At 39.7% G+C, this 17,814-nt stretch overlaps 1 protein-coding gene across 5 annotated transcripts in view; it reads right to left on the bottom strand.

Annotated features, from left to right (window-relative positions):
• Positions 1-17,814, bottom strand: part of schip1 (schwannomin interacting protein 1) — a 365,243-nt gene that overhangs the window by 46,840 nt on the left and 300,589 nt on the right. For 4 of the 5 annotated variants that reach the window (XM_083525662.1, XM_083525664.1, XM_083525665.1 and 1 more), the window contains one exon: positions 14,417-15,043. In XM_083525662.1, the coding sequence (XP_083381788.1) occupies positions 14,417-15,043 (627 nt within the window). Of the gene's footprint in view, positions 1-3,024; positions 3,245-14,416; positions 15,044-17,814 lie in introns of those variants that run through there. The other variant, XM_083525667.1, reaches the window with a different exon arrangement.

Below are 17,814 nucleotides of genomic sequence, written 5' to 3'. Positions count from 1 at the left end.
CAATTGATAGGAGAAGCCTGATTCGGCTACAAATCATCGCAGAGGTGTTATGAAACGAGGATCGTGCCATTTTGGTTATATGGGGGTGCTCAATGTCTGATTTTCTCCTAATAAGTTAATACTGTATATAGCTTACTATGATAGTGCTGTAAATGTGACCGACAGAGAAGCATATTGGAGGCAAGGATTAAAATATTTAACAATATCTGTGAGATTCTGTAAAGGTATATATTAATCCTCCGCTTTACCGCGGTTCGAATCTCGCGCCTTCAGTTTATCGCGGAATTGTGTTTGGCTGATTTTCCTGGTCTTACACACACACACACACACACAACATGCACTAATATTCATGCGGGTGCCTGCGTGAGTCAGTGTGTGTGACGACTCGCTGAGGTGATTTAAGGTTTGCACACATTTCGCTGCAGGGTGTGTATTTCTAACATGCTTCCAAAGGCCAATTTAGACTTCTGCGTGCACGTCTTGAACATACACGTACACACACACAACTCACCTTGATTGCATCACCTATACAGGACGTGCTGTTTTTCTCAGGGCCGGCTATAACCCTCAGTGTCCTAATGAAGGACTTTTTTAGCAGTTAATTACTGAGAGATGGCAGGATGTCTTACATCTGGACTCGGTAGCGTTGTAGGAAGTACACTGTGGACATGTTGTAACACCTCAAGGCCGAGTAGGTTTGTATTCCTAGAAAAGAGACCACTGACATCTATGCTGAAGAATCATTTGAAACAGGATATTTAGGTCAATAATTTGTAATGTGATCCTCCATTTTACTGTTCATGATGGGGAAAAAAAAAACCCAAATCAATCAGCAAAGTATTGATTTGGTGCTGAGCTTTGAGATGTGTGTGTTGTTTTTTAAAGTATAATCATTTATATGCATCTATTGACAGTACACTATATCAACAAAAGTATTTGGACACCTGACTTTTCCAGCCACAAAGGTTTTCTTTCCTTAACTGTTCTATAGGACGTCTTTGGATGCAGTAGCATTACATTTTTGCCTTCATTTGAATTAGGAGAACCAAACCTGTTCCAGCATGACAATATCTCTATGAACAGCTCCTGAAGATACCGTTTCCATTGGTTCGACTAAAAGATCTTGTTGGCCTTCTATAGAACTCTGATCCCAATCCATTAGAACATCTTTGGGATTAATTCGAAAACTGACAGGACCCCAGGTCTCCTCACCTCACCCACACCATTACCGGACATTACTAACTCTCTTGTAGATGAATAATGCTTACACAAATCTACACAAGCACACTCCGAAATCTAGTGGAACATCTTCTCAGAATATTGGAGGTTATTTTAACAGCAAATGGGGACTAAATGTGGAATAGGATGCTCAAAATGCAACAAATGAGGTGTCCACAAACCGTGTCCGCATTGTAATGAGATGATGTTTTAATTTTATATTGCTATGTTGCTATGTATGTGTGTGTACATGTGATTCAGAGGTCATCTCCATATCAGGCTAGAAATGTACTTTGATATCCTGGCCTGTGCCCTAAACACCCAGTGATCTTTTCTACATTTATCACTCTCTCAGACATGATGTAACTATATGAGGGCTTTAAAAAAAACCCACCAAGCACACACATACACTTTTAAATACATACTGTGTCTGCCAAGCCTAAATAAGCATGCTCTACCGTGTTATTAAGATTCCTAGGAAATGTGGGCTGTGACAATATACATAATCATATGGAAAATCTGACTTTAAAAAGAAAAAGAGAAAACGCTCAAATTTCTGTTTGATAAATGAAAAGTTCTAGAAACGTCCTGTTTTATAATAATCGGATGCTTTGTGGTGGTATTGGTTTGGATTTGTAATACTATTCATGTCCACTTTAAAGTATTCACTCCAGGTGCAGATTCGAAAGGTAACACATGTCTAGGGTCTTTCACGCTCATGCTCACAACTACCTGGAATTTATTTAAAAAGAGAAAAAAAAAACAGGAAAACTGCTTTTTGTTACAGTCAGAGCTCAGAAAGTGCAAGACATATTGATAAGATGTTTGCCAGATACTTCGATTATTAGTCATAAGGTCAATACATATTTGAAAATGCTATTCGTATCTATTATGTATCAGTGAGTACAGTATGCAGTGTCTGACATCGTCTAGTCAAAAACTCATGTCTAACAAATATGTTAGAATTGATTGTACATTAATTTCACTGTTTTTTGAAAAAATCTTCAGAATTTTTTTTTTTTTAATTTCAGTACAAAATGCTTTAGAATCAAACCACTTTTCGGGCAAGTGTTTATGTTCATGCTAGCATTTTATTTGTAAATACTGACAGCCACAAAAATGACCTGACAAAAAAAAATTTACCTTTCTTAAGATTCTTAAAATTAGAATTTTTAGGGGTGGTATTTTTAATTACTAGAATTAGCACAACAATTTAATGCACTATATTTGCACTATAGCTGTCACTTGTTTTTAGTGAAATATTGCTCAAAAGGAGTTAACATTTAATTGCCTCGAAAAAAAAAACCTTTTTTTTTGCATATTAGATTTATAGTCTAATATGCAATGTAAGCCCGGATAAATTGGGGAGGGTTGCATTAGGAAGGGCATCCAGCGTAAAACATGTGCCAAATCAAACGTGCGGAGGATCCGCTGTGGCGACCCCTAAAGGGAGAAGCCGAAAAGAAAGTATAGTATGCAATGTATTTTTCAAGACTTTTCATCTTTCATGGGAAATAAACAAGAAATATTTTCTCGAAATAACTCCTTCTTAGATTATAGTTATTGCAGTGTACATGTATGTATTTTGTTGTGCCTGAAGCCTCTTTATTTAAATATAGAGTATTATTTCAAATATTACCCATCCACAAGAGAAATACATGATAAAAAGATTGCGTGATTGGATATAAATTGAGTATAGATTTCACCAGAATCAGAAGCAAAATGAGTGTGCTGTAATCTGCAGGAAAAAAATTGCTGCTAGTGGAAGTGGAAGTGTGTGTTTTAGAGATGACCTCATTCCTGTACCTGTGTCAGGTTCCCCACTTGTTGCTTGGAGTCCAGCGCTGATCTGACATGAGCACTCATTCAAACTGAGACGTCCAAATCCGAATCCCACTCATCAACAGATCTGAATAATCTAACCAAATTCCACACAGACTCATGAGCCTACGAGGCTCCTAAACTCAAGGTGAGAGTTTGGGCAATGAAACAGGAGTTGAATGACTCTGTATGTGTGTGTGTGTGTGTGTGTGTGTGTGTGTGTGTGTGTGTGTGTGTGTGTGCACGGTGTGGCGCATGCGAGGACTTGCTCAGCAGACACACACACACACACACACACACACACACACACACACACACACACACACACACACACACACACACAGGAGAAAGAGGGCAGTCAGTTGTGAGGCTGTCAGACTTAACCACACTACAGGCACACCCTAAAATAGTGTTGTGTGAAGCCGTGATGGAAAACTGATCTGAAATCAGTTCGACTTATAACACTGATCCTGGATCAGTCTGTATGGGTGCCTAATCTCTGCATTTCTTTTTATGGCCCCTAGGAAAGAGTTCCACCCTGTACCATTTCCCCAACACTGCCATACGGCATACCTCTCTCTCTTTTTCCCTCTTTCTCTCTCTCTCTCTCTCTCTCTTTGCCCCCCCCCCCTCTCTCTTCTGCCATGCCAGCATTTCCTCACAAAGTGCTTTCTATTCTTGTTCCTTCACTTTTTGCCAAAAAAACGGTGGAAAACTCCTTCAATCTTCAAGACTGTTTTTGTTTTCCATTCAAATGTAATATACATAATATATATCTAAACATAGACTCTTTATTCAGATGTACACACTGATATTCAGTCTATTTACAGGAGCATTATGGTGCTAATGGTACTAACGCTGTTCGTTCCTGGCCCTATTCCTGAATTCGTCTTCTGAGGTTTGAGTCAAATAGGGGAACAAGTTTCAAAAAAATAATAAACACAACATCTATTTTTGTTGGATATGATTTTCACCACCACAGAAAATTCGCAAAAACGTAATGACCATTCGTCCCTTTGAAAAGCGCTTGGAAACCCTTTAAACGCAAGCTGTTTTTATCCTGCTGTGCAATACACAGTTTGAGATTGACACAACATTTCACTCTTCACACTTCAGGCATTCGTTTCTAGCGTTCAGAAGGCACCGACAATTTGCCCCAAATGAATCGTTCTTAGTAACCTGTCCATGTTTTTTATGCGTCGTTCATTTCTGCTGCTTTCCTCCAAGTCCATGTGGTTTAAAGGTGTCTCTTTACCTCAGCTCTGGATCGGCTCTGTGGGGAAATGTGTGGCTTATGTTTGTTTTGTCTGAAACTCCACTGTGATTCTCGCCCACCTCTTTCCATTTCACATCCCTCCCTGTCTTTTTTTTCTCTCTCTATCCCTTACTCTCGCTCCCTGACGTGGCATTGTGGTGAGTCTGAGTGGGATATGCAGTGTACACACAAACACACACACACACACACACACACACACACACACACACACACACACGCACATGTCCAGATTTGTATTACTCTTTGCTTGGTCTCTATATACTTTATCATTTGCAACTCAACTCTCTCGGTTTATGTTGTTTTTTTTCGCTCTTTACTTATAATCTTTACCTTTCAAATAATAATAATTAGCTTGATGTGTTTTTCTTGTAATTCATGGTTTTCCTCGTGTTCGTTCAAATCATGCTCTCGTCGTCCATGTCTTTGGTCTTTAGTTACTTCGGTTATTGTTTGTATGTTTTGTGTGTGTGCACTTTATGAATACATTTGTCATAAGAGTTACACGGCATTACTGGCATGGAGAAGATGATGCTGGAGCTGTGATGATCACAAATGTTGAGCTCAGTAGCTCCTAGTTTTATAACCATAAAGACTGTATAAGACTGTAGAAAGAACATTACTTATAATGCAATTTTAATATCCAGGATTATACACAGGTCTTTTTTAAGCATTCAAAGTTTACAGCATGTGTACACATGAAGGTTGGTATTTTCTTGTAGCTCACACACACACACACACACACACACACACACACACACACACACACACACACACACACACACACACACACACACACACACACACACAGGTAGAGAATCCTTCTCTCAACCAAGTTGGAGGTCTTCACAACCTGTCTCCTATTTTTCATACTGCTCTTTAATCCATCTTCAAGAAGATCAAGACCTCTTCACAAGCCACACCTAAGGACCACCCCCATCCACTTTCACATTCACTGATCGTTACCTCCTAACCTTCCATCCACTTTCCCGTTACTCCTGACACCTCCTTCTCCAATCTGACTTCCCCTTGTCTTTTAACAAATGCTTTTCTAAGGAGACGAGGATCCTCGAACCTATAGCATTCAAATTTGTGGAATCTAGCCTCGAGACTAAAGAAGCTGCTCGGATGAGTAGTGAATCCAATCAGATAGAAGCCCAGTTGACATGACACAACTTCCAGAGATATGGACAAAAGATTTTGAACACTTGACCATAAATGCGGAATATCCTATCCCACATTTAGTCGCCATTTGCTGTTATAATAACCTCCCACTCTTCTGGGAAGAAGTTCCACTAGATTTTGGAGGGTGCTTGTGAAGATTTGTGTTCATTCATGTGTCCACAAGGGGCATTAGTAAAGTCAGGTACTGATGTGGGTGAAATGAGGAAGTCTGGGGTGCAGTCAGTTCCAATTCATCCTAAATGTGTTCAGTTGGGTTGAGGTCAGAGCTCTATAGCAGGCCACTCATGATTTTCCACTCCAACCTGTGTAAACCATATACGAATACTTCCAGTATCTATATAGCATATGCAAAAAAATGCAACAAATACATAATAACATTATTGTTTCATTGCAGGCTTTACATTAGATCCGTGGCAGTATTAGAGGTCAATTGATTGATCGGCCGGACGATTAATCGTTAGAATTATAATTTTTTTTATTAATCAGCATCGGCTGATTATTAGGCAGGCGCATCTGTCACACCAAACTGTGCGTGTACGTTCTGCGCTTGCATGAGGGAACATAACTCTCCAACACCAGCAGGTGGCAGTATTGTGTATTCGGCATCAACACAGGAAAAACTGAAATATATATAATGGCTTATTTCACGTCGGCTCGGTGTGTCCCGGGCTTTAAGTTCTTATTCTTCGTACTTAATCTTTTCTTATATATTCAATATGACGCTACTTTAGGAGGGAGAATGAGAATAACTTTGAATGAATTTGTCATGAGATTGCGAGTAACTTTTTGGAACGGTATTAATAGCAAGCGTTTAACTAACCGTAGTTTAGGCTACAGACAACCTGCTAACAAGTGAACTGATTAGAGCCGCTTGTGTTGATCAGTAAATGGTCAATTGAAGCAATTTTCTGTATCATATTTTATTAATAAACAGGTAGATTTTATGAGATGATGGGAAAAAAAAAAGAAAATCGTGCAAACATATCGACTAAAAATCATATATCAGCTGCCCAAACTTCTAAATATCGGCACTAGCCAGAGAAAAACCCATATCAGTCGACCTCTAGGCTTCTATGAGGATTTACTTCACGACACACATCCAATGCCAGGACAATTGATACAAAACCACAGAGCACACACTTGCCATTAAAGTCTTCCCTTCGCAAAACACAAAAGGTACTATACACGTCTTCAATAGTGGCAGATTCTCAATGGTCCCTTTCAAATGCAAAACTTTGGCTTATTAGCGAACTGTGCAGCTTCCTGGAGAGCCTGGTGAACAGGGCCTTATCTCAGCGATAACTTCTACCGGTCATATTTACGAGCAGACAGTTCTCCGACTTTCAGCTACTAAAAGCCTCCGGCGAATCTCTGCTCATGACTCAGTTATTCATCTTTCTCAGTATAATGAAGTAATTATATGTAACTATAATGAAACTTAAAGGAAAAAAGGTTTAGTGTTAAGGGTTAAAAATGCATTCTGTACACAGTAGCTATCAAATACATTTAAATATACCATAGAAAAATGATAGTTTATGATATGTCTCTAATTTAATGCAAAAGATGTTCTCTAATTTCCTCAAAATCCATTCTGTCCCTTTGAACTGAACGGTGAAGTTTACAATAAAACTGCTACTTCAAAGCGCCATCTGCGACGCTAAACCTGCTAACACAAGGTCGAAAATGCGATAATAATTTGACGTTTAAATACTTCTTTCAGTTGCGGTGCGTATCTTTAGCATTATGATCATTATCATCTTCAGCATTATCGTAATCATCACCCCGATGCATCCGATGACTAATCATACAGCTCTCATGCAACGGTACTTTGCTTGATCTGCCCGCTCTGGAGCATGTGGTTCAGCAGGTGCTCCGTGCAACTAGCCGTCCTAATGAGAACCTTTCCGGAAGTGAGTAGGATATTTCACGCTTGCTGAAGCTGCTAATGGGCTCGATGTGGCAGCCGGAGTGTTTCTCTTCCGACCGGAGAGTCCAGAGCTGCAGTACAGCACTGACCAGGAACTATCGATCCCACACAAACGCCAATAGTCTCTAGTGGAAGCAAGACTGCAGAGTTCAGATGGGTGGGAAAGAAGTGTGCGGCTGTCAGCTTACGGTTTTACACGCTCCACTTACTAAACAAAATACATTTAGAACAATATACTCACTGTCGAAACAGAGGCTGTAATACAGGGAAAGTTAAACAAATGAACAGCCCAAGTAAGTATGTATATTATAGTATATATACCGCTATTGTTTTTTTGCACAAACCATTTCCTTTACATTTTGTTTAATTACAGTGTTCACTCCCGTACTCGGTACTCTTTTACACACCGCATTGTGTAATATACAGCAGGTTTACTGGCGGCGCTATTTTGTGTTTGGTGTATTTGTCCTACACTGTCTTGTGTTGTCTTTGCACTGTCTGTCTTGCACTGTTTGCACCAGGTTGCACACGATGGACACTTACTAGCTGACCTTAAGATTCTGCTGTATGAACATCCCATTCCATACTTAGTCTTCATTTACTGTTATAAAAACCTCCACTCTTCTTGGAAGTTGTTCCACTAGATTTTGTAGTGTTATTGTGGAGATTTGTGCTCTTTTAGCCACAAGGGTGTTAAAAAGTCTAAATGATTTCGAGTGAGAAGGCATGGGGTGGGGTTCTGATTCATTTCAAATGTGTTCAGTAGGGTTGAGGTCAGAGCTCCATAGCAAGCCACTCAAGATCTTCCACTCCAACTCATGTAAAGCATATAGTCACGGAGCTGGCTTTGTGCACTGTCATGCTGGAACTGGTCTTTGCAGTCAAGTAAATGGAAAATTTAATGGCAATAATTTTGTGGTAACTTTTTGTCGAAAAACCACAAAAATGTCATGTTTCCCAATGCGTTTGTCTGTGTAGTGTTTGCATACATAATATCACACCATTCTAAAGTCTAGAACAGTTTTAAGGCTCCTGACTCCTGTTACCTCAGCCTAAATATTTACATGCACTGCAGAGGGTAAGATGAATTCAATTAGACTGTTTCTCTTCTCTACCTTATAGAACTCATTAATTGTTCACTAGATAACTATTGGATAATATCAATTTATGTAGGATAATATCAGAATTTTGGTTACTCTAGCTCGCTTGAATCTTCTTCATACTGCTAATTCTGACACTTTGAATCAAATGTCACTCATCCTTTAAATCTATTCAGACAGCATACCCTGTGTCACCCACATCTTCTCTGGACGAGCCTTCATCACAATATAAAAGCTCTCTGTGCTGGCCTGCCGAGTTTAATCATACCTCACACCAGACACCCCCATATTAACAAGATGCTCTGTCTCAGTTCCCTCCCTCACTTCTTGTTACTGACATAAAGAGATAAATCTTCCTGGAAGCTGTAAATGGTGAGAAAATGGTTCTCCATTCACAATCGGTAATGCAGACTGAATCCAAAAAAGTCTTGAGGTCTGGAGAAACCCCACAAGGTACTATAGAACCTCGAAGCTTGCACTATATCAGAACCAAAGGAAGCGAAGATATAAATATCTTATAAGCTTTAATAATGCACTTTAATCACAATTCAATGAATCCCTTATACCGGCTTGGTAATTTGAGTCAGAACGAGCCCATAAATATAATAACAAAATTTAAATGTAAAGATTATGACTGAAAATACATTTTTTTTTTTTTCTGATTGATAAACAACGCAAAACAATTTGGCTGAATCAACAAAATAGCTGAGCCAAGAGAATTGAACAATTGAAACATAATGAGTTATATAATTGAAACTGCTATTTTTAACTAAAATTAGAGCTCCAAAGTTGGCTAAAACGCCCACTTCCATGTCTAGGGAACTGTGTTTTTAAATAGGCAGCGTATAGGAATATAACTCCTTTTTTGCCTTAATTATAATATCTCCAAAAATGTATATATATATACGTTATATGGACATGAAAGCAAAAGCACTGTTCAGTATACTGCTACATTCATACACACACACACACACACACACACACACACACACACACACACACACACACACACACACACACACACACACATATGCTGAGACTTCAATATAAATAATACATACATTCAATATAAATATACAAATATATCCTGATTTCTAATTTAAATATTAGTAAAAGATAACACAAGTAAACACAACATGCAGTTTTTAAATCAAGGTTTTCATTATTGAGGGAAAACACAATCCAAAACTACATGGCCCTGTGTGAAAAAGTGTTTGCCCCCTAAACCTAATATCTGGTTGGCCCACCCTTGGAAGCAACAACTGCAATAAGCATTTGCGATACCTTGCAATGAGTCTGTTGCAGCGCCGTGGAGGAATTATGGTTACTTTTTCACACCACATCTTTTCCAGCCACATGTGGTTCATCCTTTAAACTGTTACACACTTTGTCCTATTTATATCCATCCCTTTCCGTCTTATATATGTATTATATATTTTTCCAACTGTAGTATTTTTTATTCTTTTATTTATACTTTATCATTTTTTCTTTTCTTTTTTATATTCTATTACTGTTTACATGTACAAAATTCTTCACTATTGGACAGTCATGCACTACATGTCGTACACTGCATGAGTGGGCATGTAGCAAGCACCATGAAGATATGGTTTACATAGGTAAGGGTGGAAGATCTTTAGTGGGCTCTCAACCCTATTGAACACCTTCGGGATGAATTGAAACTGGGACTGTCCCGACTTTACTTATTCCCTTGTTCCTGAATGAGCCACAGATGAGTGAAGGCTTTTATAAATGTGGGATCTTTTGGTCAGGCGTCCACAAACCTTTGTTCAGACAGTTCAGATAGTGTGGTCTGCTTTGCAACATAAATAACAGGTTCATGTGTTCATTGCCATATAATATGCATCTCATTACCTCATTGCCGTAGCAACAAGTTACACCAGCACTTGTACATCTTCACATAAACAGATATAAAAATGTGTATAACTGTTTCTATGGGTGATGTTTACAGGTTTCAGTAACATGACCAGCTGGAAAAAAACCCCCACAGAAAATGGCCATTGTGGTTAGAAGATAGCTCTGATGGTTTCCTGCTATAAGTAATAACAGAAACTATTGGAAAACATTACATTAAAATATTAAGGAGAGACAATAGAATAGAATAGAATAGAATAGAATAGAATAGAATAGAATAGCCTTTATTTGTCACATATACATTACAGCACAGTGAAATTTGTTCTTCGCATATCCCAGCTTGCTTAGAAGCTGGGGTCAGAGCGCAGGGTCGGCCATGATACGGCACCCCTGGAGCATAGAGGGTTAAGGGCCTTGTTTAAGGGCCCAAGAGTGGAAGCTTGGCGATACCGAGGCTTGAACCCCCAATGACATTCATGAATTTAAAAATGGCCGATGTCACACAAATGCCTGAAAATAAGAGGAAAAACAGATCTTTCTGAACTGAACTTCACTTGATGACTGGCCACATGACCACCCAATGGTTGCTCATTTCTCTATAACAGCACAGGATATTATATATTGTTGCTTTAGTTTTGTGTTGATTGCTAAATACCTGAACAATTGTGTGTGTGTGTGTGTGTGTGTGTGTGTGTGTGTGTGTGTGTGTGTGTGTGTGTGTGTGTGTGCGGTTGTGAGAGGGAGTGACAATTATATCTGCATAGTTTACACAGATTACCCTTTTGACCACAAAGACTGAATGAAGGACTGCATCTTTCCTTCCCCCTACATACCTCAAATTCTCTCAGGCAGATAATTACACACAAACACACACACACACACACACAGACACACACACACACACACATACACAATGAAGGACCTAGTGGCTATTGTAATCTCCCTCAGCATGTTTGCATGCCAAAGGTGCACATTCACATTCACATTTACACAGACACACACACACACAGATATAACACACATGCACACAGACTGGCCAATTCATTGGGCATGCATTACAGATGTTTTTTCTACATTAATAAGAAGCGAACACATTCCTTTTCAAAATGGAGCATAGTCGTAAGTGTAGTAGTCGTAGTAGAAGAAGAAGAAGTAGTAGTAGGAAATTGCGGGATAATATCTGATGACAGGTATATTTAGTTTACACAGTTTTATTACTGTAGCATTACACAAAATGTCATACCTGATGTGTTTCTCCTTTAATTTTGCAGTCACTATGCTATGCTTTGTATCTGAATACGATGCAATAAAAAAAAAAATATGATGTTTTGCAATTCAATATGGTACGCTTTCATTTCTTTGGGACAGCAAATCATCAATTTACTGAAGTGCCTTCTTACTTCTAACGCATTGCCCTTTCAGAGGCCTTTATAGTGCAAAAAAAAGAGAAAAGATTAAATAAAATGCAGCTCTACCTCTGCCATGTTAATCTGTATTGTATGTGACCCTCAGGACACGCCTCTGTCTCTTGAGAAACAGTTTAGTTTCTAACTTTCTAAAAGTATAGTGGGTCTAATAATAATTATATTTAAATAACTCTTTTTTGCCGATGCAAATATTGGTATCGTATTGCATCACATCATTAACTTTTATACCAATGCAATGTGAACATACATATTGGTCCAGGTTTCTAAAAAGAACAAAGACTCTACAGTGTATAAGGCAACTGAAATCATATCACTGCTCTCCTTTAACCTGATAAAGTCCCTAAATATTATTCAGTTATTCATCTAACCAGTGATTATTCAGAAAAAAGATGAATTATTCAGCGACTGCAGGCAATCTAATAAAAGGCAGGGATGTCATTTGATGAGGGAGGACGTCTTGACATGCTCAGGGGTCTTACAAAATGAGTTCAAAATGACCTGTTATACATCTTTGCTAGGAAGTATTGACAAAACAGTGTTAAGAATTTGGTCACACTCCCTGGATCTCTTATCACAGCCAGACATGTGAGCACACAGACACACATTTCTAATAAGAACTGCAATCAAGATTATATTTACATTTACAGCGTCCACATCCTTAACACTGAGCGAAGACCTCCCCATAGTGACCTCGATCGGAAATGCTCAATATCGGCTTACTTCATCACCTCAAACAGATTTAATTGCTTTTCAAGAAGACATTTTCCAAATCTGATAATGTCGAGTATCTATGTGTGGAACTGCTGCTATATAAAATGAATCACTACTTTCTGACCAATCACAACCGAGAAAATCCTAAATGTATATTCATGTAATAATTGAATGAAAAAAATAACCCAAAAAATCTGACACAAAAACAACAATGATGATTGCTCATCTTTTTAAACCCAAACAAAACTCTGAAACGTCAAAGCAAAAAAAAAAAAATTATACAAAAATCACAATATGTCTCTTTATTACTACAACAGTGCCCTCTACTGAGTCGGCAGTGGCATGACAACAGCAGTAGTTATGGCCAGATCGGATCATTTCAGTGACTTTGTTCTTTGACTCTCGTTCATCAAAATCAACTAATCTTATTTTGAGTCTTTTAGTTAATTTCTTTCCTTTGATAAGAAATAAAATTACATGTAATTTTTCAATAAGCAGATCCCCAAACACATCTACAGTACATACACAAACTTTGACTTACGTTCCAAAAATGTATATATGTATATATAACTGCATAGCGTCTATGGGAGTCATGTGATAAAGGAACAAACGACTCAGACCATAGGACCCATGAGATGATCTACTCAATTCTGTTTCCTGTGTAATGCACTCCATAGCGTATATGGGAGTCACGTGATAAAAGAACGAATGACTTGGACTACAGGAGTCGAAAGGGGTAAACCACTCAAATTTGTACATAATTTGTACATAAACCTGTACATAATTTGCAATGCTTTGCTCATGCACTTCCAGTACGAAATGAACGAATCACTCTTTGAGACGACTCGTCCTCCTGATTCACATTAAAGATTCGTTTGAAATGAATGAATCGTTCGTGGAAGACAAATCACTACACGAGAGTTGATTGTCAAGATATCACATGGGCTGTTGTAGAGAAACCCCAGCTGCTCTTGCTGTAAAAAAAAAAAAAAGATGGCGCTACAGTGCCAGGACAGCTGTTTTCTATAAATAACTGCAAACACCACTGCATTTCATTTCCCTCGATCATTCTCCCTCTCGCCTTATCTTCTCTTTGGCATGGCTCTGGCTCTGGCTCAGTCTCTGAGCTCATGGTCACGTGCGAACTGTCTGGCGTAAAGGACGTGTCTCAGCCGCCCCATGTGCTATCAAGGCTTTCATGTCCCACTGCTGGATTGGTTCAAGAGTGACACTATGCTCTACCAGTGATACATGGGATGTGACTAAGTATCAGCTTAAATGTAATATGAACTGGCAACACACTCACAAAGAACTTCAGAGGTATATGAGAAGACAGCTGAAAGTTCACACTCTGACATCACCATCTGTAACCGGCTAGTCCTTGCATATACCTGCAATTTATATGTGTGTGTGTGTGTGTGTGTGTGTGTGTGTGTGTGTGTGTGTGTGTGTGTGCATTAAATTCACTCTCTAACTGCTACCCGATAGACGTAAACCCTTCAAAACCTCACACCACCTGCGAGGCCATCTTTGCATTAATACATCAGCAGAATTTCCAAAGCCCATCTGACGAAAGCATCTGTTTTCTCAAAAGTTTCTAACTAAAACTGGCAATGGTTTCCACCACTGACCTGCTCACAGAGCGTATCCTTCACATAAATTCATGTAGCATGTGGTGTTAGATAGCTAGCTAAGCTGCTGGCAATTATAGCACAGATGTCACAGATGTCACAGATGTTTGTTGTGTATATGAACCAAGAGAGGAATTTCTTTCATTTGTTTCGCTTATAATGTCAAACCACGCTGCGATTCTGTCAAACCAGAACGAATTCGAGATCCCTACACCCCTGCTATGGTCAAAATGACAAAACTTTGGACTCACGTTCATGGAGTTTGTCCTTCCCAGGTTTCTGTTGTGGCTCTCCTGCTGCTCCCTGAACTGCAATCCAGCGAGGTGCCTCTCGAGCGCCGCCCAGTCCATGGTGGGAAGCTGACTCTCCTCCAACACACTGTCCTCTCTGTAACCCCCGATGCGTTGGCACCCTTCGAACTCTGTACCTCCAACTCCTAGTCCGCCTCCACCACTACTACTACCAACACCACCACCTCCGCCTGTACCAGGGCTCTTGGAAACGGCCTTGGACTGGGGCTTCCTGGACAGGACCAGGTTACCATTCTGTTTGAGTTCTTCGGAAGCAGTGGCGGGTGAACTCTTGACTTCCTGGATCTCCTCGGCCAGGCTGCGGCCGTTGACTGCCTTCCGCAAGGTTCTGTCTTGGCCATTCTGGTTGTCAGCATCATATTCGCTTTCCCAGTCCTCGATGACGTGCTTCTTATACTGCTGGAATTCCTCGTCCTCCTCATCGTAGTCGTCCAGGGCGGCCAGCTCCAGGCTCGGTGACGACTTGCATTCTGAGCATGGGGTCACCTTGTTGGAGTTCGAGTTGGACTCGGAGCCTGAGCGGCTTGAAGCATCGCTCGCCAAGTCCATACCGTCCTCCCGGTAATCCTGAGAAAGACACAGGAAGTGAACAGAGGACTTTTAGAATTTTTTCCTTAAATTTTTTTGGGCAAGAATTTTTAAAGAACGGTTGTTGTTAAAGATTTGCTCAATCCAAACTTTTCTAAAATATAAAGGCTCTAGTTGGCAGAGGACGAATAACATTTACTCGCGTTACTGTAATTGAGTACATTTTTGTGTACTTTTACTAGTTTTTAAAATCTGTCATTTTACTTAAGTATGTTTAGTTTGAAGTTGGTTCCCTGGTGGTCTAGTGGTTAGGATGCGGCGCTCTCACCGCTGCGGCATGGGTTCGATTCCCGGTCAGGGAACCAACCCCAGCCATTAGGTTTGCAAAAGCCTTAGTGCCGGTCCCAAGCCCGGATAAATTGGGAGGGTTGCGTTAGGAAGGACATCCAGCATAAAAACATGTGCCAAATCAAACATGCGGATGGTCCGCTGTGGCGACCCGTAATGGGAGAAGCCAAAATAAAGTTTTTATGTTTTGTTTGAAGTATTGTACTAACTACATTTTAAAATCATGTCCGTTACATGGCCTGTAAAAAAACAAAAAAAACAATTCAAAATAATGCAAAAACTGTCAATGCACAATTAAGCTTGCTCTATTACCAATGTCACGATATAAATATTACATGAAATAAATAAAAACTCTTATATTTTAGAGTAGATTTGCTGAAGTTGCAATAGATTTAAGCATTACTGTATAACCAATCACACACTTTTGTTGACAATGCATTGTCCAATCACAGCGTTTTGGTTCGTCTCTGCGGAAAACGGCGGAGTCGTTCGATGTGTGCGCTCACTGTCTGAATTCTAAAACTGCATTTGCGATTTCTCTCATTATCATAAACGACATTATAGAGATTTTTTTCCACTGCAAAAATACATAACTCACAATAGACTCAAGTAACTCTGTTTTTTCTTTGTTATCGCACTTTAATTTGTAAAGGTGTAGCTAAAATTTAAAAACAACTAGTTTGAGATTTATATCTCCTTGTCCTTTTTGAACTAGATTAGAATCTTCCATCCCACCCCCCCATTGCTAAAAGTAACAGTACATTTTACTCTGAGTACTGGCTAATTTGAACTTTTTCGTAAATAGATTTTTGGACCGGAAATTTTACTTATGCTTACCTCAAACTTAATTGAAGTAACAGTACTTTTAGTTGAGGAGAAGTGCTTTAGCTACCTACACCATCAAGCCACAATGAGATGTGTAGGCAAGTGAGATACATTTTCAATGCTGCACATAAAATCCAGCGACAAATAAAATTACAGAGAAACACCCAAACGCGATATGATGGAAGGAAGGAGGAAACTGACTAAAGAACAGGGGGATTTTGGGAATCTGCGTCCTCTTAGATTAATGACCTCAGTGCTGCAGTTCAAACACAATGAGAAACTTCCTGCCACAGCGGGCCTTCCTTCCTGCATGCGCTCTTGGCGAGATGACGTGCACTGGCCTCGGCGACTCCATTCTTTCTGTTTTGTGTCTGCGCCGGTGTCTCCATGGACAGATAGACCATGTGCGTCTGCACAGCTCTTAATAAAGAACCCCTAATGGATGACACGCTGACTCTGGCATCCTTTTCTATATCGTAGGCCAAAGAACATTCATTTTGCGCGCTCAATTAGATTTCGATTCAACCAATTAGAGATTGAAATACAGGAAATCTTCTCAGCCTATTTAGTTTTAAGACTTCTATACAGATATCTGAGCAAATATCAATTGGCAAATAGGGTTAGCCGTCGGAATTCTCAAACCACTGGCGTTCGACCCAAGCCAGATCGCTTTTGTGCTTTCTTTATAACCTGCCATTACTGGGTGTTTTTTGTTGAGACATTCTTTTCTACCGGTCCTCGTTTATTTTCAGAGTTGAAAATTGCAGTGTGCAGGCATGTAATTACATGTTCAAGAACAGACACGTGTGAGAATAGATACAGTACTATACAAAGAACTGAATAGTTGCGATACAGCAATACAGAGACAACAGCAGGATGAACATCCTTCCTCAGAGTGTCTCACCTAGGCAGTGCTTAGCCTGTTTTGAATCGAACCCTGATGCATTTTTCATATTCTGTCTAAATGTTTTCGGCATATGAAACTACATCAAGTTAACAAACCATGCTGTGTCATTTAATCCGCATGCATTTTTTTGTACATCCAACCACTACACTGAACCAACCCAAAATAAATGCTGAATATATACCGATAACATTATGATCACCTGCCTAATATTGACCAGTCTGTGATGCACTGTGTATTCTGTCATCTTTCTATCAGAACCAGCATTAACTTTTACAGCAATTTGAGCGCCAGGAGCTCCTCTGTTGGATCTGACCACACAGGCCATCCTTCGCTCCCCACGTGCATCAATGGGCCGTGGGGAGCGAAGGCTGGCCTGTGTGGTCTGATCCAACAGATGAGCTCCTGTAGCTCAAATTCCTGTAAAAAGTAATGCTGGTTCTGATACTTTGCTGGTTCTGATACTGGTTTGCTGGTTCTGATTTCTGATGGTTTTTTCAAAACTTTTACCACAAAGTTGGAGGCACACAATTGACCCAACCCTCTTCCAGCATGACATTGTCCCCGAGCACAAAGCCAGTTCCATGATGATATGGTGTATATGGGTTGGTAGTAAAAGATCTTGAGTGACCTGCTATCAGGCTCTGACCTCAACCCTATTGAAAACCTTTGAGATAAACTGAAATGCTGAATGAGCACAAATCTCCACAAACACACCCCAAAATTAATCATC

The sequence above is a fragment of the Silurus aristotelis genome (assembly GCF_946808225.1).
Source record: "Silurus aristotelis genome assembly, chromosome: 22".
NCBI classification, from domain to species: domain Eukaryota; kingdom Metazoa; phylum Chordata; class Actinopteri; order Siluriformes; family Siluridae; genus Silurus; species Silurus aristotelis.
This window is presented reverse-complemented; position numbering and strand designations above follow the sequence as displayed.